This window comes from Carcharhinus amblyrhynchos, chromosome 23 (genome assembly GCF_965287045.1).
Source record: "Carcharhinus amblyrhynchos chromosome 23, sCarAmb.v2.hapA, whole genome shotgun sequence".
In the NCBI taxonomy this organism is placed as follows: domain Eukaryota; kingdom Metazoa; phylum Chordata; class Chondrichthyes; order Carcharhiniformes; family Carcharhinidae; genus Carcharhinus; species Carcharhinus amblyrhynchos.
Window position 1 is genome coordinate 10,296,763 of NC_137346.1, and position 25,881 is coordinate 10,322,643.

The 25,881-nt window shown below is 45.8% G+C and overlaps 1 protein-coding gene and 1 long non-coding RNA gene across 12 annotated transcripts in view; one reads left to right on the forward strand and one right to left on the reverse strand.

The window, feature by feature from the left end:
- The window catches only part of msi2b (musashi RNA-binding protein 2b), a 560,852-nt gene extending 544,765 nt beyond the window's left edge, over positions 1-16,087 (reverse strand). For all 11 annotated transcript variants that reach the window (XM_080210479.1, XM_080210476.1, XM_080210473.1 and 8 more), the window contains exons 1-5: positions 15,975-16,087; positions 15,273-15,313; positions 14,659-14,740; positions 14,153-14,237; positions 8,957-8,998 (exon numbers count right to left, since the gene is read on the reverse strand). In XM_080210479.1, the coding sequence (XP_080066605.1) occupies positions 8,957-8,998; positions 14,153-14,237; positions 14,659-14,740; positions 15,273-15,313; positions 15,975-16,036 (312 nt within the window). In that variant the 5' untranslated portion in view covers positions 16,037-16,087. The remainder of the gene's footprint in view (positions 1-8,956; positions 8,999-14,152; positions 14,238-14,658; positions 14,741-15,272; positions 15,314-15,974) is intronic.
- Positions 1-25,881, forward strand: part of LOC145357273 (uncharacterized) — a 299,761-nt gene that overhangs the window by 99,623 nt on the left and 174,257 nt on the right. The gene's annotated exons all lie outside the window — the stretch shown is intronic.

The following is a 25,881-nucleotide window of genomic DNA, read 5'->3' on the forward strand; positions in this document are numbered from 1 at the left end:
TGATTAAAGGGAAGCATTAGAATACCAAGACAAAATCTGCACTACCTCAAGGAAAAAAGTCTGGACCTTTGGGACAAGGTGGAGAAAGGACAACGGTGCAGACACCAGTTGACAAGGAAGTAATGGAACAGCCCATCCCCGATCCACTTGAGTCACCATTGGAGTGTATGTAGTGCTGCATGCGGTGTTTGTGGGTACCATGCCCCGTGCCATAGATCAGTCTGCCTGCAGTGAGGTGCAGCCAAATGCCAGGCCACCATCTATTCTCTACTTTCACCCCGACTTTCTCAGGGAACTAAGGAAATTTGGCGTGTCAGCTACAACTTTCACCAACTTTAACAGTTGCACCATAGAAAGCATTCTTTCTGGTTGTATCACAGCTTGTTACAGCTCCTGCTCTGCCCAAGACCGCAAGGAACTACAAAAGGTCATGAACGTAGCTCAATCCGTCACGCAAACCAGCCTCCCATCCATTGACTGTCTACACTTGCTGCTGCCTCGGCAAAGCAGCCAGCATAATTAAGGACCCCACGCACCCTGGACATTCTCTCTTCCGCCTTCTTCCATTGAGAAGAACATGCAAAAGTCTGAGGACACATACCAACCGACTCAAGAACAGCTTCTTCCCTGCTGCTGTCAGACTTTCGAATGGACCTACCTTGCATTAAGTTGATCTTTCTCTACACCCTAGCTATGACTAACTACATTCTGCACTCTCTTTTCCTTCTCTACGAACGGTATGCTTTGTCTGTATAGAGCGCAAGAAACAATGCTTTTTACTGTATTCTAATACGTGTGACGATAATAAATCAAATGTCACCAATACGGTGACCTGGTGTGCAATAGCAGGCAGCACTGTTTAACATCTGACCATCTGCTAACCCAGACTCCCGCCATCAAGAGTTTTCCCACCCCAAATCACCAGGAAAATATGCAATCACAAAATAGGAAGCAAAATGGTTAACTGAGTTGCTTTAATGAGCCTTTTCTAAATCAAACACAGCAGACGACCGCTTGCAGCCCTGGAAAAGTGGGCATGTCTAACACCGAATTAATGTTTGAAGTGCGCTCCATGTGAAGCGAGCGCCTTCCACGGACCTTCTTTCCATCCACAGAAAGTCTGCAAAGTGGGAAGAGATCCAAACTGACAGAAAAATTTTCCAATTAGAAAAACTTGTGTTTTCCACCATCCCCATAGTGGCTGTATAAAGTAAACTCAATTCTTGGTAAGAATGCACCAATCCACATGGACCTCAGTGGCTCACCACCACCTTCGAAGGGCAATAAATGCCAATCCAGACAGTGATGCCTGAATCCAGTGAAACATTTTCTAAAAAGAACCTGTTCAATTTTTAAAAACACCTTTTAAGCGCGTCTCTGCCCCCCTGTTGCTATTTCACAGCAGATTTGCAGCATTAGCTCAAATTGTCTTTTTCTCCTTTTAATGTGTGCCATCACATCCCCAGGTCTTCACTAGTTGGGCACCAGGTACACCCGGTGGGTTAAGCATTGCGGCATTCTGCACCAGCATCGCACTGTCAGAGCAATCATTTATTCTTGCTCACTATCTGCCAGCCTCACACTGATGCAAATATTATCTCAAGCTTCCCCACGTTCTCCGCGCACCATCTCCTGCCCTCACTGGTTTGCTGCACACCATTTCCCGACCTCACCACATTCTCCGCACACCATCGTCCACTCTCACCACGTTCTCCGCGCACCATCTCCCACCCTCACTGTGCTCTCCGCAAACCATCTCCTGCCCTCACCACATTCTCCGTACACCATCTCAAGCCTTACTGCGCTCTCCGTAGACCATCTCCCGACCTCACAGTACACCACCTCCCGCCCTCACCACGTTCCATACATCTGCTCCCAGCCTTACCACATTCTCACTAATTAAACCTAGCCTGGTTAACTAAGCTAAAACCTGACCATTCTCCACAGCTCAATTAACTTTCCAACCCCACATGCCAGGTATAAGAGGCAATCAAAAAAATCTTCTTTTCCACAAATTGCTCTCCTCAAAATAACAGCGTTCGGGAAAATTGCGAGCAGCTATCATTATGACGGGCTTGTGTTAATCCCTGGGGGAAATTACTGCAAAATCTTTTTCCTTACCCAATAAAACACATCCTCTTATTGTAAAATATTGCAGTGGTGGTGGGAGGTGTGTGTTCGTCAAGTGATTTTTTAATATACAACTTCACAGTTCACTTTGTGAACAACGCGGCCTATTAAGAGACAGCGATAAGGCAAGGAGTGACAGAAGCAGAATTCTTTACGGACTTTCAAATGCAGCTGAGCAGGTCAGACACAGGGAGCAGTGACTCATCGCTGAGTCTTCACAGTGGTAAAGTACACACCTGCTTTACTGAACAAAATAGCACAGCAGCAAAAAAAAAGCCCCAAAAAGACCAAAAAATACCTGTGCACAAACAAAAGTGACAATGGATACTAGGATAGGGGATGGAGAGGAAAGGGTTAGATAGAATGCACAGCACAATAATCAGCCCAAACAGCTCTTGCAAGTGTTTATGTTCTACTTGAGCCTCCTCAAATCTTCTCTCATTTAAATCCAACACAACCCTTGATTCACTTCTCCTTCAAAATGCTTGTCCAGCCTCCCCTGAAATGCATCTATATAATTCATTCCGTGATAGTGAGTTCCACATTGTCACCACTCTGAGAAAAACGTGTGCAAAGCTGACCCCAGCGAGCGCAAGAAGGGCGGGGGGGGGGGGGGGGGGGGAAGAGGAAAGAAAGAACGTGAGAAAAGGTTGGGGGGAGGAAAAAGAGAAGGGGGGAGAAAAAGAGCGAGACGAGTTGGGGGGGGGGGGGGGAGAGAGAGAGAGCAAGAGAGAAGGGGGGAGAAAAAGAGCAGGAAGGGAAGTCTGTCTCCAGCTTGCTGCACAATACAACCAAGACACTTAGCCCTACTTGTATCAGCATTAAAACTCTATAGGTAAAAAGGAATCACACATAATCCAATACACTTTGATGCAGTGCCAATAGTTCTTGCAATTTATTAACTCACTTCAAATTGCTCCAATTGCCACCATAGGTGACAGACCTGTAAGCACTTTCTCCTAGCGTTACACAATCCAATGTGCCCTCCACAGACAACCCATGTTTAGAAGGGCAGGATCTATAATCTTACCACTGGGTGATTTTGTTTTTCAAAAAAAAACATCCCAAGTGGACATAACAATGCCTGACTGAAATCCTATAATCATCACTAATGCCGTTCTTGTCTGAAGCTCGGCCTTCCTACTGTCGAACCTCTGGATTTGAGCAGCCCCTGCTATTAGGGAACACACCCAGGGAGTTTCATTCCCTCAGTGGATTTATTTTAATGTGATGATTAATGTTTTTGTGTTGCCGCCACTTACTTACCTTTTTTTGGAAAAACAAAATCAGCTAAATGCATCAGAGTAGCACAAACAGCAAATGAAAGTGACCCTACCTGCTAGCAACACCAAAAACAGTACAGGAAGCACAGCGGCGAGCATTGCTGCTGCACAGCACCAGGGACCTGGATTCAATACAAAACTGTCTGTGTTGTGTTTGTACATTCACCCCGTGTCCACGTGGGTTTTCTCCCACATTCCACAGATGTGTGGGTTATGTTGATTGGCGATGCTAAGTTACCCCTCAGTGTCCCAAGACGTGGTTAGGTTAGGTGGATTGGCCATACTAAATTGCCCCATAGTGTCCCCAGATGTATAGATTTGGGCGTGATTAAATACATGGATTTACTGGGATAGGGACTGAGTGAGATACTGTCCCGGAGAGTCACTGCAGAATTGATGGGCTGAATAGCCTGCTCCTGCACTGTCAAGATTCCATGAACCGTTGGCAGGAAAAACAGAAACCAATTAGAAAAAGGGTTAAAACCGAAGAGTAGGGGGATGGGTGGAAGCATCCAACAAGGGACAGTACAGCGTTACGCAAGGGTGAGGGGAGACATTAACCAACTGAAAGGAGTTGGGGGGGGAGGAGAGGGGTGGAGACCAAGAACCAAAGATGTGGGTGAATGGGTCCAGCATAACCACAGCGGCTAAAATCGAGCTAAGCAACGTGCTCTCGGCAGGCAAAGTGGACTAGCAGCAGAGAAATATCCTGATTGAGCGTTAACAGAAAATGCAAGATGCCACGATCAAGGAAAAGGGTTTAGTTTCAGGTCGGGGGCGGGGGGGGGGGGGGGGGGGGAGAGACAGAGAGAAGAACCAGCACGTATACGAAACCACCCTGGTAACCTCATTACTGTCATTCAACATTAGGTTTCCTCCCAGCACTAGCCGTGTGGCCCTGGTTCTGCCTCATTTCTTCAAACCAGATAGTTTCATCGCAAGTCCTGCTCAGAATAGCTGTGGGAAATTAAGCAGGGCTCCGCACAGAACAAAAAAAAAGAGACACAAGCACTGGAACCTCACCTCAGCCCCGCTTCCCTTACTCCCCAGCTCCCTACACTCACCACTAACCAGTCTCCAGTTCCTCTTTGCTGTGCCCCGTGCTTTTTACTGCGTGGCGCTGATTTATGCGTCTAGGTCACCCCTGCTTATTTTAAAAGCTTTCTCAACAACCTTTTAAAACACACACACACACGCACGCATATAAAAAAAGGGACAAAACAAAAGGGGACTTCAAGGCAGATCTAAATTGAATACAGTTGTAGAAGGCAGCCGTGGCGAGGCACTGAGAAGCTGTCCTTAATTCCTGATAAATAAGCGGGACTTGAAAGGGGACCGCGGTTGTCAAGGAAATTTCAGCTTGCGAGTCACATATAAAGATAGCACAACGCGAGGAGGGCCCAGTAAAACGGTCACAGTTTTGTGCAATCTCTCAATGAACACCTGTACAGTCACAGACATCCAGCAATCCCACACAGACAGGCCGGATTTCACTTTTAATAGAATCCACTCCCCTCCTGGCCTCCACCTCAACCAACCTCCCCATCCCCAAAAAAAAGTTACATTCAAAAGTGAGTTTAAAAATACCTATTCCAGTTCCTAGTACATGTAGATTTAACAACACACAACTCAACCTAAGCTGGCAAACATACTCAAAAGGTAGGAGGCATTCTTCTGAGTTTGGAGTTGAGACGTTGTTGTCAAGAGTTTTATTCTGGTCACCGTGCTATATCTGATAAGAGAGTAATGTTAAAGCTAACTGCCAGAAATGGAAGAAATGTCTTTTGCCCTTTCAATCCAAAACTGGTACTGGAACTGAGAGGCTATGCTTGTCAAGAAAGACTGAATGGGCTGGGAATCTTTTCACCAGAAAAGAGAAGGTTGAGAGGTGACGTATTAGAGGTCTTTACATTCATGAATGATGGATAGAGGTGGAAAGACTCTTCCCGCTCAAAAAAGACAGTAGGACTAGGGGGCACAGCCTCAAGATAAAAGGGGGGTGGTTTAGAACGGAGTTGAGGAGGAACTTCTTCACTCAAAGGGTGGTGAATCTCTGGAATTCTCTGCCCGTTGAAGTGGTGGAGGCTGCCTCGCTAAATATTTTTAAGACGCGGGTTGATGGGTTTTTGATAAGCGAGGGGATTAAGGGTTATGGGGAGAGGGCGGGAAAGTGGAACTGAGCAGCGACAGATCAGCCATGATCTTATTGAATGGCGGGGCAGGCTCGAAGGGCTGGATGGCCTACTCCTGCTCCTATTTCTTATGTTCTTATGTTCTTAAAAGTATCTCAATAGAGAATGAATTTAATCCCAGACTCCTCGGTACAAAGGCAGCAAATTATTTCTTCAAATGCCAACTGCTTTCCTGCTCCAATAAAAATAAAAAAGAATCAACACTGCTCATCCTCACTGCTGCCAAACAGGAGGTTTCAGCGTTAACCCCAGAGGGTCACTCCCTAAAGGATTGCTCTGGAGACAGCTCTGAATAGTAAGGACCACAGGCAAAGGCTAACCACACACGCACAGAACAGAACCAACCCCCGACCCAAGGGAGGAAAAAAAATAGGAAACGTCTAGTCTCGGAATCGAAGGCTCCCACTAGGCTTTGAATCAAAGAGAGTCCAAATTGACTATGTCTTTGTAACGCAAGTCAAACTGAAAGCAAGTAGAAAGCGGTTCAACACTGTCTCATAACCTGCACCGACCGCCCAGCCTCGAGAGCGCCCAACATGCCACAAAGTGCCAGGTTTCAGAGGCGGCGCCACAGAATCCCTACAATGCAGAAAGAGACCGTTCAACCCATTGAGTCTGCACCAACCACAAACCCACTCAGGCCCTATCCCCGTAAGGCCGTGCATTTACCCTAGTTAGTGCCCCTGACACTAAGGGGCAATGTAAGCATGGCCAATCCACCTAATCCTCACATCTTTGTACTGTGGGAGGAAACCCACGCAGACACAGGGAGAATGTGCAGATTCTGCACAGACAGTGACCCGAGCCGGGAATTGAACCAGAGTCCCTGGTGCTGAGACACAGCAGTGCTAACCACCGTGCCACCTAAAGCATGGAATCAAGTTCACGTTTGCCAGTGTCGATGGTTTACGTAGAGGTTCAGCATCTTGTGGCAGGGTCAATTCATGGGAGCCTGCTCTGCACTAAACCAGGCTCTCGTGTACAACAATGCTGAGGGTGTGCGAACGGCTTTGGGGCAGTTTCTCCACTGATACAGTGACACATTACCAAAAGGCTGTGTTCCTTCGGGCATGCGCCAGTGAGCAGGTAATGGAATAACTGTCCCATTGACCCACAGAAGGGATCAATTGGGTTGACCTTCACAGCAGTAAAGTGGGGGCAGCGATCAGACACACATGGCATTGCCCCCAAGGCTAGCTGCAGGCCACTGCGACTCGCAACACTGACAAACAGTGGCATCTCACTTCAACAACAAAAGAAAAAAAAAAAATCACAAAAAAAACTAACAGGTCCACACCTGAGAAAACCCCCACAAACATGTTTACAATGTGCTGTTGATAGCACCTTCCAATCCGAGGCTTCTCATCTTGATTTGACCTTTGATTACACTCCTCCTCACTTTGCATCTCACTCTCCCCCCCACGACATCTCCCGAGGACTGCACACAAACAGTTAGAAAAATACTCAAAAACTGCAGGAAGTGGCAAATTAAACCAGGCAGCTGAAAGAGGGTACCTCCTGCAATCAGCCAAGCCATGTCTGCGGCTGTTTCTCTCTTATCTAATGCCCTCGCTTGAGCACCTTTCTTTTAAATCTAACGACAATCACCCCAACTGTTCCCATTCATCAGCAAAGAGCCAAACACAGGTTTATACACGAATCATTCTACACACCAGATTGTGTTACACCTTGTGTTAAGCTCCGTGCACATTAAGCGCTGTCACAGATCAAACAGTTCCAACATTAATATAATTTTAGTGCTATTCACACAAGGGCTATTGAGTGAGATTTTTTCTTTTCATTATCATCCCATTATGTTCAGCGGTAGGTTACTGGTGTGAAAATGTTCCATTAAATAAAAGAGTCACTTCCAGGATTCCTCTCGAAGGGGTGAGATGCTCCCTCGGAAACGGCCGGTTAAGTGAGCAAATTGAGGGTGGCACAGTGGTTAGCGCTGCTGCCTCATAGCGCAAAGGACCCGGGTTCAATTACTGGCTTGGGATCACCACCTGTGTGGAGGTCACACGTGGATTTCCTCTGGTTTCCTCCCACACTCCGAAAGACGTGCTGGTTAGGTGCATTGGCCATGCTAAATTCTCCCTCAGTGTACCTGAACAGGCACCGGAGTGTGGCAACTAGGGGACTTTCACAGTAACTTCATCACAGAGTTAACGCAAGCCTACTCGTGACACTAATAAACAAACTTCTTCAAAAAAAAAAGTGAAAGCGCACATTTTAGGTACCTACTTTGCAGGAAAGGAGCCGCTGGTGGTTTATTGGTTTCAAGTTAGTCTGATACTGCTGCTCTCATCAAGAGTGCGTTCACTTAACCATTCGGCACTCATAGGGGGCAGCTCCCTTCCCCAGGTGCTGTCATTCACTACATACAGGCATCAACCTGAATGGCCAAGCTGACAGTACTCGAACCTGAATCTTAAACACTCCAACAGTTAAGAGGTTTTCAGTGGTGACCAGGTGCTCAGCCCAACGAGCTACCAGCCAGCCGGTTTCTTAGCTCCCTTTCAGCACAGGAACCGGGAGGAAATTTGCCCTTCTGAAAATACACACACACACACCAGAAAAGCCGATCACAGCCAACGCAGGCTTCCTTGCAGCAAGAATACCAACTATTTCCAGGTTGCCACAACCATTGAGCGTTAATGTAATCAGGCTCCAAGATAATTTGCATGATTTGCCTTTGGCCCATTCACATCCTGTCAGCCTACAATCAAAGCAACAGTAAGCAACTCCACATGTTGACCCTCCCAATCTAAAGGTCAAAGGGCACTGGAAGGTTCAGGCCCCCGACTTGCCCCATCTCCATTTTCACGGCACAAATACACCACATCCTTCTTGTTACTGAGCCCCTAGCAGCATCTTTTCCCTGCTGACCACCACCGCCCCCCCACCCCGCACCCCCCACTGCCGTCCGCTAATTGAACTTAAAACATCCAGCATCAATCCATCTGTCACATTCCTATTTCAGCAAAACCAGGAGGGATGTTGCCTTCTATCTTTCCACCAAGAAAGTTACAGAATAAACCACAACAAGAAATACAAGCCCCCTCACGCCACTTGTAAACAGCAGAAAAGCCATGAGACTAGGATTGGATTGCCAAAAAAAATTCGCAGACATGTAAAGTGAAACACAAACAAATGCTCCCACTGCAACATCTCTAAAGCCCCAAACAGACAGTGTACACCAGCTTTTAAAAGGTTTCATTACCGACTCAGAACCAATGCTTCGCCCTTTATCATCGCCCTCCACAAAGCACTCCTCAAACCCCTCCAACAAAAGCTCAGTGCACCCCGACAGTAAGAAAACAGATCACAGGAATGATTCTCACTTACCTTGGGCTGTGCTCTCCTAGGAAATGCAACCTTTGGGTCAATCTGTTGAAGCAAATCAGAGAAGGGTCAGGAAATCATTGGGTGCATCCCCCACCCAGGCTGGTTCAAAACAAACATTGTGTTTCTCAGGCAAGAGTAATAACTATAAGATGAAAGCAGAAAGTTTCCAAAGCCACCTTCAATGCCCTGTCCTGCTTTACAGACGTCAGGCACAGTCTGAGGATTATTAATCCTGGATATTGTTTTGAAACCACTCACTCAATGCAATTCAATAACAATTGCGAATCAAGGGGGAGGATTAATTTTTTTTAATTTCCCCGCTTGGCCCACACATCCTGAACATTATGCTGTCTTTAATGCCCCATTTTAAAATGTTCCTCTCCCTGCAAGATGCCCAGGCCTCCTGCGTGGATTGGAGTGTGACTTGTTCCATTCACATAGCTGAACCTCACATACTGCCAGGAGTGAGCCTCTTGGAAGAAGCCGCAGCCTTGGAGCCAGTGATAGAAACGTAAGAACTAGAAGGAGTGGGCCATTCGGCCCCTTGAGTCTGCTCCACCATTCATTTTAATCATGGCTGATCATGATCCCCACCACCCACCCCCACATATCCATTTAGCCCCAAGAGTTATATCCAATTTCTTCTTGAAATCACACAACATTTTAGCCTCAAATACTTCCTGTGATAGTGATTTCCACATATTCACCATACTCTGGGTGAAGAAACTTCTCACCTCAGTTTTAAAAAGGTTTACCCCTTATCTTCCAACTGTGACCCCCTAGTTCTGGACTCCACCACCAATGGGAACATTCTTTCTGAATCTGCCTTGTCTAACCCTGTTGGAATTTTATAAGTTTCTTCGAGATCCTCTCTCACTCTACTCAACTCCAGTGAACATAATCCGAAGCGACTTAGTCTCTCCTCATATGACAGACCTGCCACCCCAGCAAACCCTTGCTGTACTCCCCTATAGCAAGGACATCCTTCCTCAGATAAGGATGCCAAAACTGTACACAATACTCCAGATATTGGCCTCACCAACTCCCTATACAATTGCAGGAAAACATACTCAAATCCTCCTGCTATGAAGGCCAACATTTCATTTATCTTGTGGTGGGGTCAGGCCGAAAGCCGAGCAGTGGAGGAACGAAGAGAACAGTGCAGGCAGTCTACTTGCATCCAACGTTAACTCTCAGAATTGGGGCCACTACCATTCACAGGCACGTCTTGATCTGACAAACACTTACTTCCAGCAGGGGCCGCTAGGTAGTGGTGGCAAATCTGGTGGTTCTCCACAATCCACAAACACCTGTCGGCACCATTCTGCACAACCAAAGTAAGCCACTCTCACAGCAGGAACCAACTTTCCTGAACTCCCTTGCTCACCAACAACATAACTACCCACTCCACTCAAATCAACTCACACCCAGTTAGCTGTTCTCCCAAGCTGCATGCTGGGGCCAAAAGATGACTGCAGACCCAATCGGAAACTGAGTTTCTCTTCCCTGTAGAGTAGGAGCTATGTGATTGAGTTAGCAAGTAGAAGGATCCAGCTAATACCCTCCCAATTTCAATAAGTGAGATTAACCCAGATTAATTGGGATCTCCTTGTAACATTGCTCTAACCCACAATGGACCACGGTCAGCCCGACAACAAGATGATACAACAGCTCAGCCAACATGTCACAAACATAACAGACCGAAGCAAGTATTGGGATTTCAAGTAGATAGTATTTAAGAGAAAAATTCATTAGGTTGTAAAGCCAATGGACACTTCTGGCATTGTCAGTTAATCAAAACAAACGCAAGGAGAAGCAGGGCTAGAGCGACAGGACAGATAGGGAGCTCCTTCGTTGCAACACTAAGAGGGAACTGCAACCCCATTCACAAGTTCTGCCAGCCCCAAGTGGGAGGAAGTGCAGGGTGGTGGGCATTTAACAAAAAAAAAGACAGGGTGGCACAGTGGTTAGCACTGCTGTCTCAAAGCTCCAGGGAACCAGGATCGATTCTCAGGTTGAGCCACTGTCTGTGCAGAGTCTGCACATTCTCCCAGCGCCTGCACGAGTTTCCTCCCACAGTCCGAAAGACGTGCTGGTTAGGTGCACTGGCCGTGCTAAGTTCTCCCTCAGTGTACCCAAACAGGCACCGGAGTATAGCAACTAGGGGATTTTCACAGTAACTTTGGTGAAGTGTTATTGTGAGCCTACTTACGAGACTAATATATAATAAACAAACAATCTCAGATTGGAGAAAGGGGTCCAAGAAGGTATAAATAAGCAAAGATTGCAACTTCAGTTCACAATCCAGGAGCTTTCCATTGAAAAGATGTAAGTGTGTGTCTATGAAGATAAAACATGTGGGTGCGTACGTGGATGAGGTCAAAGAGATTGTCAATGCTCCTATTAATGGCTCATATACAGGGAATTGTACGAGGTGCGAAAAGCAACAGGTGCCCAAAAGATCTATTTTCCCAGCACATGACCAGCGGTTTTTAAAAAAGGTCGCAAATGTGAGGAGAGAAGGGTAAAGAACACAAAGAACACACCTTGGGAGTGATCCACTTGATGCATCATGCACTTCACAGGCTGCATTTAAAACCCAGTGGGAACTTTAAGCAGCTCTTCAATAATAAAATAATACACCCAAGGTTCTCTTCAGCCAGATGGTTCCTACTTTGTTTGTTCATTTCAGTTTCAAGCCCTGAGGGAAAACAGCAAACCAAATGTGGACAGGGAGCTGGGGGGGGGAGGGGGAAATAATTTGCCACCTATAGTCAAAGATAGAATCACCTTCTGACAGCAGAATCAAAGCGAGAAACTGCGCCAAGGGCCAGTGGGATCTCTTCACCCACTACAAGTGTAACTCCCTTCTAATGGGAAAGGATTGGAATATCTGAGTAGAAGCCTTCACAAAAGATACCCTCAGCAGCACCAGTGGGCAGAAGGTATTTTGTTCTGCCCACAACCCAATCAGTACTAGATGTCTGCAAAGCTCACACCTCACGCTTCCACCGACATCATCAATCCGCACCTAGCCAAGAACAGCTTCTTCCCTGCTGCTGTCAGACTTTTGAGTGGACCGACCTCGCATTAAGTTGATCTTCCTCTACACCTGTAACACTACATCCTGCATCCTCTCCTTTCCTTCTCTATGTATGGTAAGCTTTGTCCGTATAGCGCACAAGAAACAATACTTTTCACTGGACACTAATACTAATGTGACAATAAATCAAATCAATATCAAAGTCCTCTTGCAATGTCAAAAATCCGCAACCAACACCTAACATCCACAGTGCAGAACGACCATTGTGAAACCTCTTTAATAGACTGACATTTACTTACAACGTGAACAAAACAGATTTGCTACATGCAGGTCAAAACCAATCCCAATATATCAACAAAATTCAAGTCACACCTTAAACACCAAAATAACTGGCTTGCGAGCAACAAATTATAATTTTTTTAAAAAACCCTGGCCAGGGGAAATATGCAATCCTGGTGTTTGGGACACAGCTCAACTGACAAGACAGAGACCAAGAAGGAAAAATAAGATACAAATTAATGTCTCATTTGTTTTCCAGAACTTTAGCAAATAAAAATATATTCTAAAATACTGTGCATCTTCGAGTGTTTAAAAGAGATTAATACTACAGTTACTTAAAGATGGTTTTCACTGAGGCATTGCTCCCAAGCCCCAAAACTCTCTCCTCACTTACAAGTTTGTTCCCCTTCAATGTTTCAGCATTAAGTAACCTCCTTCACATAAATCTGGTACCTTGCGTGGTTCAAGGATGTCTAATCCGGTCTGTCAGCCAGAATTAAGAGTGGGAATTTTAACGATCTCATCCTGTGTCATTGGAAGTTGCCTAAAAAACCAATTTTGCGCTCAAAAGAATCACTATTTTGTCTGGGGATTGGAAGAGAAGAGGTTGAAGGAAGTGCTAAAGTTCTGAACTCAAACTGGATTATCTAGCCATAACTAGTCTCCCATGGCATTCAATTTGAATGTTTTTTACATAGCTTTACATAGAAAAAAATTAGCACTGGTTAAAACCATGTATAAAACGGGCAGCACAGTGGTTAGGACTGCTGCCTCACAGCGCCAGGGACCTGGGTTCAATTCCCCGGTCTGGGTCACTATCTATGTGGAGTTTGCATGTTCTCCCCATAACGGCATGGGTTTCCTTCCAGTCTGGAAGACATACTGGTTAGGTGCATTGACCCGAACAGGCACTGGAATGTGGTGACTCGGAGAATTTCACATTAACTTCATCAGTATTACCCCCTCCCCCGAGCTTTACTTCAGACTAACAAAAAACTTTAACTAGCCTTTCTTAAAAAAAAGATAAATTACTTAATTAGCTCTGAGGGGATTTTTTTTAAAATGAATCAATTCTAACTACAGTCCTCTAGAAGTCACTAGGCAGAAGACAAACTATTTCTGATGTAGTTGTCACTACCTAGATAATGTTTTAACGTATTACAACAGCTTCTGTCGGGGGGAAGAGGAGGGGGTGGAAATAGATCAGATTCCTGCCCTGAAGCTCAAAACAAACTCGAAAGGATATATAGAGAATGCTACAAAACAGATGCTAAGACACAAGATACACAGAAATGGTCAACAAGAAACTCATTCATGCGATTTACAATCAAACTCTGCATGTTCCCCCGGTGATTAGTAAAAACTTTGTGTTTGAAGTTTCAGCAACACTTTTCTTTTAAAGGGGGAGGGGGGGGGAGATTTTTTTTGTGGGGAGGGGGATGCAACAAAAATAAAAATCAAACCTTACCGTCTCCCACTTGCGTTTCATCTCGATCATACCGCTTAGAAAAGCGATTAGAATTTAATTGCAAGACTTCCATTTAACTAGCGACTTAATCGGCCACTAGGCGGTTTGACTGTCAATTTGCGAGTCAGTGAAGCTGTTCCGGTGAAATTATACAATTATTTTTCCTGCTTTTATTTTAAAAAAAAGTGGGCGGGGGGGCAACTTAAGTTGCAGCCAAGCAGATTTGGTTTTAAAGAAGGAAAAGAAAAACCCAGTTGGTTTCCGAGGCAATTTAACTAAGATGAGACACATCAGGCATTTGTAATGACCTTAAAAAAAGAGAGACACACACAGGGAGGGGGTGGGAAATCAGTTGGTTACAGTTTTACACTGAAGGAAATCGACACAAAAAACACACAAAACATACCGTCTTGGAATCTAATTCGTGATGGGGCTGAGCTAATACTTTATCTACACTTGCAGGATCAGCAAACGTAACGAAACCGAAGCCTCTGAAATGACACAAAGAAAACAAGAAGACGATGAGTAAATAACGAGCAAACAGGGAAGAGAGGGAAAGCAAAACGCCAAGTGTCAAAATATCGCTTCGATTGTACAAGGAGCGTGGAGGAGAAAGTGTGAGAGAGGAGGAGAGAAAGAAAGAGAAAAAAAAAGAAAGGAAGAGAGGGGACGAGCTACAAATGTAGCCAGAGAGAGGAGAGAGAGAAAGCAACGCATATATACACAAAGTATCACCTCCAAACAGCAGGACAATGTCAAAAAATAAGCTCACACTACTCAGACACTTCGTTGGAGACAGTGTCACAATTAGAAGCAAAAATGACTTTGGATGCAATCAGGTTCAAACTTCTCGTAAAAATATAAACAAAAATAATAACAAAAGGTAAAAAAAAGTAAAATGAAGAATCTTACCTGGATCGCTTTGTGGTCGGATCTCGCATTACCATACATTCCCTGATTTCCCCGAATTTGCTAAAATAGTCTCTAAGGCTGTCTGTGTATGTTTGGGGGGGATAAGAAATTGCAAAGGGGGGGGGGGAGGCAGGATAGGTGGAAAATAAAAAAGGATGGGGGTGGAAAGAGGAGGGAGGAAAAGGAAAAAGCAGATTAGTGTGGCTTGTGTCACAGCGTAAAAGCTTTTGCATACTTGTAAAAGATCATCTTTGAAGGTAAACGGGGTGGTGTGAGGTGCACATAGCATCTACACACAAACAATAAAAAAAAACAACTCCCCATTACAGTAACCCAAGCAGCGTTGAACAATTCCAATAAAGAGCAAGACCATTTAAAACTGGAACTAAAAAGGAAAACAGAGAGGGGGATCACTCACTGATTCCCACACCACCTTCTGTCCATTCCTCTAGCACCCACTACACCGCCCCCCCCCCCCCTCCCCCCTCCTCCTCTCTGTGTGTCCCTCTCTTTACAAGGTTATATATAAACACACACACACATTGCACAGACACACACAAAAACAGTGCTGGCAAACAGAAGGGAAAAATACTTTCTTGCCTAGGCTCTCTTACCTGGTGAGGTCTGCCAGCTGAGGCCGCCAATGAACATTTTACTGGGGGAAAACACAACAGAAGTGAGCACAGATGTCAGATCGGCCATTTTGACGTGTAACTTGCAGCTTAAATAGGAAGAGAGAGAGAGAGAAAGGAGGGAGAGAGAGAGAGAAAGAAGGGAGAGAGAAAGAGAGAGGCCCGAGTGAGTGCAATAAAAACAAAACTAGGTGAGAGAAAGATTGAACAGGGGAAAGAGAGAGGAGGGAGAGAGAAAGGAAGGAAGGTGTTGAGGAAGAGAGGGGAGGAGAGAGAGAGAGAAAGGAGGGAAGGTGTTGAGGAAGAGAGAGGGGAGAGAAAGGAGGGAGGGAGAAAGAGGAAAGGTGTTGATGAGGATAGAGAGAAAGGAGGGAGAGAAAGGGGGGGAGGTGTTGAGAGAAAGGAGGGAGAGAGAAAGGGGGAGGTGTAGGAGAGAGGGGAGAGAAAGGAGGGAGAAAGAGGGAAGAGACAGAGAAAGGAGGGAGAGAGAGGAGAGAGGGAGAAAGGAGGGAGGTGTTGAGGAAAGAGAGAGAGGCCTGAGTGAGTGCAGTCAAAACAAAACTAGGTGAGAGAAAGATTGGAGAGAAGAAAGAGAGAGAGGGAGAGAGAGGAGGGGATGAGAAGAAGGAAGGAGGAAGAAAGCAGCAAATGGAAAACAGAAAGAAAAGTCAGCTCAGAACATACCCTGGGTCATGTTGCGAGTCGTTTGGACTGCCAGAGGTGGCTTGGCTACCGTCTGCTTCCATATCTAGCAACTAAAAATAATAATAAAAACACACACTCACTCACTCAGCCCCCCCCACCCCCCAAAATTAAAATAAGAGGGAAGACCCCCAGTCCCCCCTCCTCCCCACCGGGTTGAGAGAAGCGACTGGCAGCCGGGATTGAGCTGCTCACACGTGGGGATCAGCTCAGTCCGGAGCCGCCGCTTCGCTGCCGCCGCTGCTGCTGCCTCAGCCCCCCCCCCCAGGTGGGCGGGCCCTGAGCCGGGAGTCACGCCCCCAGATGGGCGGACCCTGAGCCGGGAGCCACGCCCCCATACGCCGACTGTTATCCAGAACGCAGACCCCGCCCTCTCCGCCGGCTCCCATTGGCCGCGCCCTCCCCCTCTCCGCTCCCTCGTCCGTTGGTTAGAGGCGCCCATCACTCACGCCCTCCCTCAGCGCCGCTCCGCCAATAGGAGCCCGTCGCCCTCCGTTTCCCCCCCCCCCAGCGCCGTTCGCCAATAGGAGCTCGTCGCGCGCAGCACTCCGCTAGCTATTGGTCAGCACTACCTGTCAGTCAGCGCCCCCTCATGTGCGGCCCGCCTTCCGCCCGCTCATTGGTCAGCACCTCCTTGTCAATCACGTCCCGCCCCCTCGCGCTCCGCTCCCGCCCGCCTCTCAAGCGCTTCCTGTCAATCACCGCGCCTCCCCCGCCTTTCTTCCGCCTCCTCGCGCCGCCCTGCCCGCTCATTGGTGGTGGAAGGCGCCCGTCTATTACACTCTAACTGCGCGCCGGCAACCCCGCCCCCTCGCTCTCGCCCACCCCCTCCCCCTCGCATATTGACTGGTGCCCCCGCCTCACCGCCTGTCAATCACATTAAGTCCCCTCCCCCTCCTAACACCCGGCGCCTCCACTACCCGGCCGCTCTCACTGCCCTTCCCCCTCCCCCGCCTGCCCGCCCGCCCCTCCAAACGGATCATTGGTCAGGCCCGCCCTCGCGCCGTAATTGGTCGAGCAGGCCTGTCCATCACCCCCAGCCTGCCCTCTTCCCCGTCCCCCAGCCCGGGCCCCGGCGGGGGGGGCGGAAGAGGAGGGGAAGCCCCGCCTCCAGCGTCAGGGGGCGTGTGGCGGCGCTCTTTGCCGGGCTCAGCCCGGCGTGCCCTACCATTGGCCCGCCGGCCGGCCGGCGCCTCGGTTGCCATGGCAAGCGGCACCAATGCGGTGACGTCATGGCAAGCGCTACCTTTTTTTGGCAGCACCTCCCGCCCAAAAATACCCCAGCCCCCCCAAAAATATCCCAAATACCCCCAAAATAAATACCCCAAACCCCCAAAAAATACCGCACACACCCCCCAAAAAATATTCCAAATCCCCCCAAAAATACTCCAAACACCCCAAAACAAATAAAAAAGGGACATAAAAACTACAACCAAAGTTGGTGCAAATTGTGGAAATTTCCCTGTTGAGAGCAACCACCGGGGAAACGAGCTTTGATTGACAGGAACTCTGCAACAACAACTAATGTGCAGATACGAAGTGATTTGGGAAAGGAAAAAGCAAGCTTATGCAGTTGAAAATGTAAGTTTTACAATAACTTCATTGCACTGTTAATGTAAGCCTTACTTGTGACTGACAAATAAACTTCAATTCATTAAGCAAATTAAAAAGCAAAAGTTTTTTTGATCTGATTAGATTTATCATTGTCAGATGTATTAACACACAATGAAAAGTGCTGTTTCTTGCGTGCTTCTCCAGCCAGAGCATACCGTTCATAGAGAAGGAAAGGAGAGAGTGCAGAGTGTAAGGTAGAGTGGAGAAGGTGAGCTGCACAGGAAAATAACATCGGGACTTGCAAGCCCACCTCTCCCCACACTCGCATGAATTGCTGCCTGTATTGGTTGATTCACTTTCTCTCTTTACAGACAGACTAAAAGCAAAAATGCTGCTGGAAGTCTGAAGTAGAAGCAGAAAGTGCTGCATAAAAGCCCAGCAGGGTCTGCGCAGCAACTGTGCAGTAGAATTAACACTTCCAGACCAATGTGACTCTTCCTCCTCTCTCTTTTTCAAAGACTCTGAGTTTCAGGAGTTTTACAGCCCTTTTTCTCTTTTCTTCCTCCCCCTGCTTGTCTCTCCCTTGCGCCGTCTCGTTTCTTTCATCCACGACGCACGTTGTGCATTGACCCTGTGTGTATGTGTGTGTGAATTGAATTCTCCTTTTTGCACTTGTTCCACTAGCCTTTCCCAAGCTCGCGTTTTCCACGCTGTGCGCCCAGGCACTTGCTCTGCTGAATCGTCCTGAGAAAGTCTGGCTGGAAATCAGGCTGTGGAGATACCGGCGTTGGACTGGGAAATTAGGCTGTCAGGGCGATAACTTATGTCCTAAATATTAATTCAAAAGGCAAGCACACACACGTATATAAATGTTCTGGTTTTGTCACGAGTGGGGGAATCGATAGCTGCTTCAAGATATATCATGAGGTTTGTCATTCATTTCGATCCAGCCTACAGTTTCTAATCATTAACTCGAGCGCGGAAATGCATTCTTGTTAACGTGTGGCCAGTTCATGCTGAGTCAGACCAGATCATTTCATCAGAGAAGCAATAGCAGTTGTTTTTGTTGAATTTCTTAATAAAATGCGACGTTTAAATAGTCTCATAGTTAGCGGTTGTTATCTAATAAGATGGTCGATGTGTGATAATTTGCAGGAAGTATGGGGTGTTGACCAAGCTGTACTTGCAATCGCCCCCCCCCCGCCACTATTTTATCGATTGATTTTCTATATCCCCCCAGGCTATTTTTTTTATTTCAGCATTAGTCAAGAACTAAGCAAAGTTCTGCTAAAATTACAACTGGAATTTCTAAGTTAGCAGAGCACCTTATATTGTCTATATCAGAAAAGTGTCCCTTGAAAGTGTCATGACCGTCATAATGATTTGTCCCACAGACAGAATGATCAGCTAATGTTATTTTTTTTAACTGGTGGTGCTTGAGGGAGGATCGTTGGCCTGGGACAGTGGGATAATCCCCACTCTCCTTCTGTTAGGGTCTTCCCAACACAGACATGGAGAGCAGACCTCGCCTGAAGGACAGCATTCCCAACAATGCAGCGTGCTCCGAGTCCTGCAGACAAGTGTCTGCATCACATTCCACTAATAAATTGCTTCATATGTATATATACTTTTTTTTGTAAAACAAATCTGCATTCCTAATCACTGATGCGATCACTGACACAAACAAATCATTAACAACTTCCAGATCGAGATCGGATTTTACCTGAAATAAAAACAGAAAATGTTGGATAGACACACTCTAGCAGCATCTGTGGCGAGAGGAACAAAATTAACCTTACCCCTGCACATGCCCCATCAGATTTCACCCTCTGTTCACGAAGGTTTCTAATTTAAATTGTCTCCCACTCTCTATTTTGTTCCCTCTTTTTTTCCTGTGTTTCTGTTCTATATCTGCAGGCATTATCTTTCACGTAAGATTCTTCAGATCTGTGAATATCACACAGTATAGTGTGGTTCCCTGATCTTTATTATAAGAATGATTACCACTATCCTCCTGGTGTCATTTCAACAAACCTTTATTCTGAATTATATACCAAACACTTACCTCTTTGACTGTGATATCGATTCTCTTCAACCCCTACCCCACTCCTTAACCCCCATCCTCCTCACTATGTTACAACACCAGCCCACAATGCCTCTCTGTGTAGGTGCTAGAATCATAGAATCCCGACTGTGCAGAAGGAGGCCATTCAGCACATCGAATCTGTACTGACCACAATCCCACCCAGGCCCTATTCCCTGTAACCCCCACACCCCATTTTTACCCTGCTAATTCCCCTGACATTAGAGTCAATTTAGCATGGCCAATCCACCTAACCCGCACATCTCCACATGTCTGTGTGGGTTTCCTCTGCGTGCTCCAGTTTCCTCCCACATTCTGAAAGACGTACTAGTTAGGTGCATTGACCCGAACAGGCGCCAAGCTATGGTGACTAGGGGAATTTCACAGTAACTTTGTTGCAGTGTTAATGTAAGCCTTATTTGTGACTAATAAATAGACTTTAAATCTTTGGAATGTGGGAGGAAACCAGAGCACCTGGAGAAAACCCACAAAGACACGGATAGAATGTGCAAACTCCACACAGACAAACAAGTTATTGTGCGTATTCCTTGAAAGAGGGACCAGTGATTGAGCAAGTACAATCATTCCAGTGTGCAGTACTTGTAAGCATTTGTTCTCTCACCTCAGTATCACATCCCAGGCCAGGGGAGTAGGTGGTAAGCAGCCAGTGCTGTCAGTGCCATTCTTGCCAAGTGTGCTCGAGTAACCTAGCAGATTTTGTCTTCATTCCCCTTTGACCTCTACAGGAAACACTTGACCCTGTCACTCTTCATCATGCACAGTTGTGATCACAAACTCACTGTACTATGGGTACAAATGTGGGTATAAATCCATGCCATTCTATTCTGCATTAATCCTATGTGTACCAGTATGTCTGACTTCTTCTGATTTAAAAAAAATTATAATAATAAAAATGGAGGATGAGTATTTGCTTTTTGATATTAACATTGTTAAAAAAAAACCTCCTGTCATTCCAAAATTCCTTATCAGAAATTATGACCAAATTTCCACCTCCCCCATTCCCCCTACAGTAAAAGCAAAATACTGCGGATGCTGGAACCTGAAACAAAAACAGAAAATGCTGAAAAATCTCAACGGGTCTGACAGCGTCTGTGGAGAGAGAAACAGAGCTAAGGTTTCAAGTCTGATCAAGACTTTGATCAATCCACCTAACCAGCATGTCTTTCGGACTGTGGAGGAAGCTGGAGCATCTGGAGGAAACCCAGGCAGACACAGGGAGAACGTGCAAACTCCACACAGACAGTGACCCAAGGCTGGAATTGAACTCGGGACCCTGGTGCTGTGAGTATAAAGTTTATTTATTAGTGTCACAAATCAGTTTGCATTAACAATGCATTGAAGTTACTGCGAAAACCCCCTAGTTGCCACACTCCAGTGCCTGTTCAGATACACCGAGGGAGAATTTAGCACAGCCGATGCACCTAACCAACACATCTTTTGGACTGTGGGAGGAAAACAGAGTACCCAGAGAAAACTCACACAGACACAGGGAGAACATGCAAACTCCGCACAGACAGTAACCCAAGCCGGGAATCGAACCCAGGTCCCTGGCATTGTGAGGTAGCAAGCGCTAACCACTGTGCCACCATGGAGGCTAGAATCTTATACATTAAGCCAAGGCCAACACACTACAGGAGTTGGAACCGTGGCTGATCCTTAACTAGAAGATGGGACCCGACAGTCAAACTACCAGCTGAATTAATCTAAGTTGGCAATGTTTGAGGAATGGATTTTGGTGTTTTCCCGATTTGTATGGCTCAGGACCAGTTTGCCAATGGATTAAAATTTCCAACTATATAGCATACTCCCCTCTGTTTAATTGTTCTGCTTGATGCTGATGAGACTAATAGCTACTTTCTGTTTAAACACTGCTTAAAGTAGAACCACACTGTGAAGTTGTAACTTGCTTGCAGTATTAAACATGTTGAAGCCATATAACCAGTGAAGGAATCCGTAGAAAGTTATTTTTATATGCCTTTCAATGAAAACAAAACAAGACAGAATTTGACCTATGCCAGTAATTGGATTAATATTTAGTTTTGCCTTGCATGCAAAAAAAAATAATCATTATCACGGTTAATCAAAAATCCCCTGATACGCCTACACCTTCTCATATGTTATTAATAGAATGATACACAGTCACCAAGTTAGGAGTATTTTTCTCAAAGGCTTGAAAGCAACATACAACCATAAGTCGAGAGAAGGTTCCAGTGATTATCTGCAGCGTGTCAGTTGCAGAGTATATTATCCTTTGTATGATGCATTGCGTTGGAGCACTTCAAAAGATGCAAACAGAAGCAACACAAACAAACTTGTATGCCGACAAACTTTGGTGTAATGGAAGAGTACTGATTCATAACAGACCACGTCTCCGCCTCCTACTTCCAATCTCCACTTTCATTGTTGAAAGCGTAATACCAAAACTAATTAAATTTAAATAAACCAACAACAAATTTGTCTCTCTGCTTTGTTGCTATAGTATCTTAAAAATCAGTACAAAAACTAGGTTTAACCCTTTAATTAACTCCTGTTGAAGCCTTTGCAGAGGAAGACATGAACTCTAAAAGCAAAAGCGGGATTTATTTTTGAATAGACTGCAACAATAGGGGTGGCACGGTGGCACTGTGGTTAGCACTCCTGCCTCGCAGCGCCAGGGACCCAGCTTCAAGTCAAGCCTGGGTCACTGTCTGTGCGGAGTTTGCACTTCCTCCCAGTGTCTGCCTGCGTTTGCTCTGGGTGCTCCGGTTTGCTCCCCCAGTCCAACGATATGGGGGTTTAGTGGATTGGCCATGGAAAATTGACCTTTGCGTCAGTGGGCACTAGCAAGGTAAATGTGCAGGGTTTGGAAATAGGATCTGGATGGGATTGTGGCTGGTACACACTTGATGGGCTGAATGGCCTCCTTCTGTACTGCAGGGATTCTATGATTCTAATAAGTGGTGTCATAGTGTGCTGCTGAGATAAGTTGCTGCGTGGAGGATTCTGAGGCATTTTGATGCCATACAATTTTTTTTATTCATTCGTGGGTCATGGACATTGCTGGCTGTCCGGCATTTATTGCTCATCCCTGGTTGCCCAAGGGCAATTGAGAGGCAGCCACATTGCTGTGGATCTGGAGTCACATGTAGGCCAGACTAGGTAAGACTGGCAGATTTCCTTTCCTGAAGATCATTGGTGAACCAAATAGATTTTTCCAGCAAAGGTTCCATGGTCATCAATAAATTTTTAATTCCAGATATTTTGCTTTATTGAATTCAAATTCCACCATGTGCCGTGGCAGGATTCGAACCTGGGCCCCCAGAGCATTAGCTGAGTTTCTGGATTAATAATCTAACAACAGTGCTGCTGGGCCATGCCCTTCCCCAGTGCAAGCATAATGACATTAAAAAGCAGTGGCTTGTACTGAAAAGTACCCAAAAAGTTCTGACTTCTCAAAATCTATGGCAATTCCTTCCCTCGGGAGCCAAGATGACAATTAATGCGAATTTTCCATAGCGTCACTTCACAGTTAAAGAGAAGGCATGATCTTCCTTTCAGAAGCAAATGGATCAGAGCCTGGGGGTCATAGCTGTTAGTCGTGCTGTCATTCAACCGCAATCACAATTATTTCTTTGAATTATTTAACGCCTTAGTTGATTATAAATTGTACTAATTATATTCAACCAAAATAAAACAGCTAAGCAGGGAAGGGGAGAAGATAATACAAAATGCACAGAGGCAGGCACAGTCAGGTGAGAAGGACAATGTTTACATTCACACAAGGTAGGAACAATGATTTTAAAAAAAGACAGAAGCAAGATGATGGAGGGGCAGATTTACAGAAGGAACGTGCATGAAAGAGAGAAATACAAAGACGCAGAGAGACTGAGACAGACAAAGAGAACAATAAGCAAAGAGAGGGCGAGGGGCAGACAGAAATGGAAAATAAGAGGGATTCACACAGAGAGATGGGAAAGAAGGAGTCAACTTCTCTCTGTTAAGCTCGCAAAGCCTTATCTAAATCAACACTGCCTTTTACACAAAGCCCAGTGTCACCAGACATCAACATGATATAGCTTGTATGTTGTGGCTGATTGTGTCTAAGGTGATGGGAGCAGTGTTATCGTGAGCTAGTAAATAATGATAGCAGCGTGCCGTGGATATTTACTAGCTCATGATAACACTACTTTAAATAATTGGACAAAGCTATTGGTGTTTTGTGAAAAGCCCACAGGACAGTTCTTGACAACCTGTTAGATATCATTTTAAATGGAACTGTAAACACACGTAACCCTTTGCTGGCCTCAACATTTCAAAACGTAGACAATCAAAACCCTACTCTGAACTCCCCACTGCCAGTTTCTCAATCCATTAGTTAAGGGAGGTGAGGATAGCACAGATGCCTTGGCATCATCATTGCATAAGATAAAAAAGTCAGCGCAGAAACAGAAAAGATCCTGCAGTCCATCTGGACAGTGAGAAACACAAGCCACAGCAATAACATCTTGTATTTATATGACACTTTTAATTCAGTAAAACACCCCAAGGCACATTATGGGAGCATTATCATAGAATCCCTACACTGCAGAAAGAGGCCATTCAGCCCATCAAGTCTTTATCAACAACAGTCCCACCCAGGCCCATCCCCATGCACTTATCCTACCTAATCCCCGTAGACACTATGGGGCAATTTAGCATGGCCAATCTACCTAACCTGCACACCTTTGGAGAGTAGGAGCAAACCGGCACACCTGGCGGAAACCCACAAAGAGACGGGGAGAATGTGCAAACTCCACGCAGGCAGTGACCCAAGGCCAGAATCAAACCTGGATCCCTGACCCTGTGAGATAGCAGTGCTAACCACTGTGCCACCGTTCCACCCAATTAACTATCTTTTTTGACACTAAGCCTGTTAGGGAGATGTCGGGATGGAGAGGTAATGATGTAAAGGAGTGGTGGAGAGACTTAGGGAGTGAACTCCAGAATGTAAGGCCTCAGCAGCTAAATGCACAGCCCCCATTGGTGGGACAATTAGAATCGAGACGCGCAAGAGACAAAATTCTTCACACAACCAGAGCAATCTTCCAGTCATCGCCTAAGTGAACACAAACCTCAGGAGCACAGCGGGGATTTAAGCAAAGCCTGATTCACTCACAGGTGATGTGCTTTAGCTCCATTCTATCACTTCAACCTTTGGCCTTCTGAAATTGGGGTGTGCGAGGCTTACAAAACGGCATTCCTCGTTGGCCTCAGTCGCAATCTTATGAACCTCAAGCTTGCCAGCAAAGTTTCAGTCATCGGGTTCACTAATGTTCTTTAGGGAAGGAAATCTGCCATCCTTACCCTGTCTAGCCTCCGCGTGACTCCAGAACCACAGCACAGCGATTGACTCTTGACTGCTCCTCTGAAATGGCGTCAGTTCAAGGGCAATTAGGGATGGGCAATAAATGCTGACCCAGGGAGTGACCCATATCACATGAATGAATAAAAAAATGCAGTCTCCCTGGCCAAGAATGTGTAGTGAAAATATCAAAAGAATTACAATTGTACAGAGGCATCTAAAATGGGACATACTGCATGGAAACATGCCAAATTTTATGGCACTTCCTATTATTTTAACAGTGAAAAGTTTTGTAATGTATTTTTATAAATTTGAAGTACACATTTGGGGAAATAAAAGTGACTAACTCCAATAGTAATTTAATAAGAAAGTTCAATTAAAATGATGAAGGGGTGGAATTAACTGTGTATGTGTGTTATGTCACTAAATTCTAGTAGAACAGTGATAGTTTAGTTTAAATAATCTTTAAAAGTTTATTTATTAGTGTCATAGGTAGGCTTACATTCACACTGCAATGCAGTCACTGTGAAAATCCCCTAGTCGTCACATTCCGGTCCCTGTTTGGGTACACTGAGGGAGAATTTAGCACGGCCAATCAGCACATCTTTCAGACTATGGGAGGAAACCAGAGCACCCGGAGGAAACCCATGCAGACACAGGGAGAACATGCAGACTCTGCACAGGCAGTGACCCAAGCCGGGAATCAAACTCGGGTCCCTGACGCTGTGAGGCAGCGGTGCTAACCACTGTGCCACCGTGTCGCCCTAAAAGCAAGGTTCTGCTGCGATAATGATACGTAGAGGAAATAATTCCTCTGTGGAACACAGAATGTGAAGGTAACACAAGGGCACAAGACCAACATGTTTCAGTCCTTTTTGTGATGTTGTAAACATGTCGCAATCAGGCCTGAT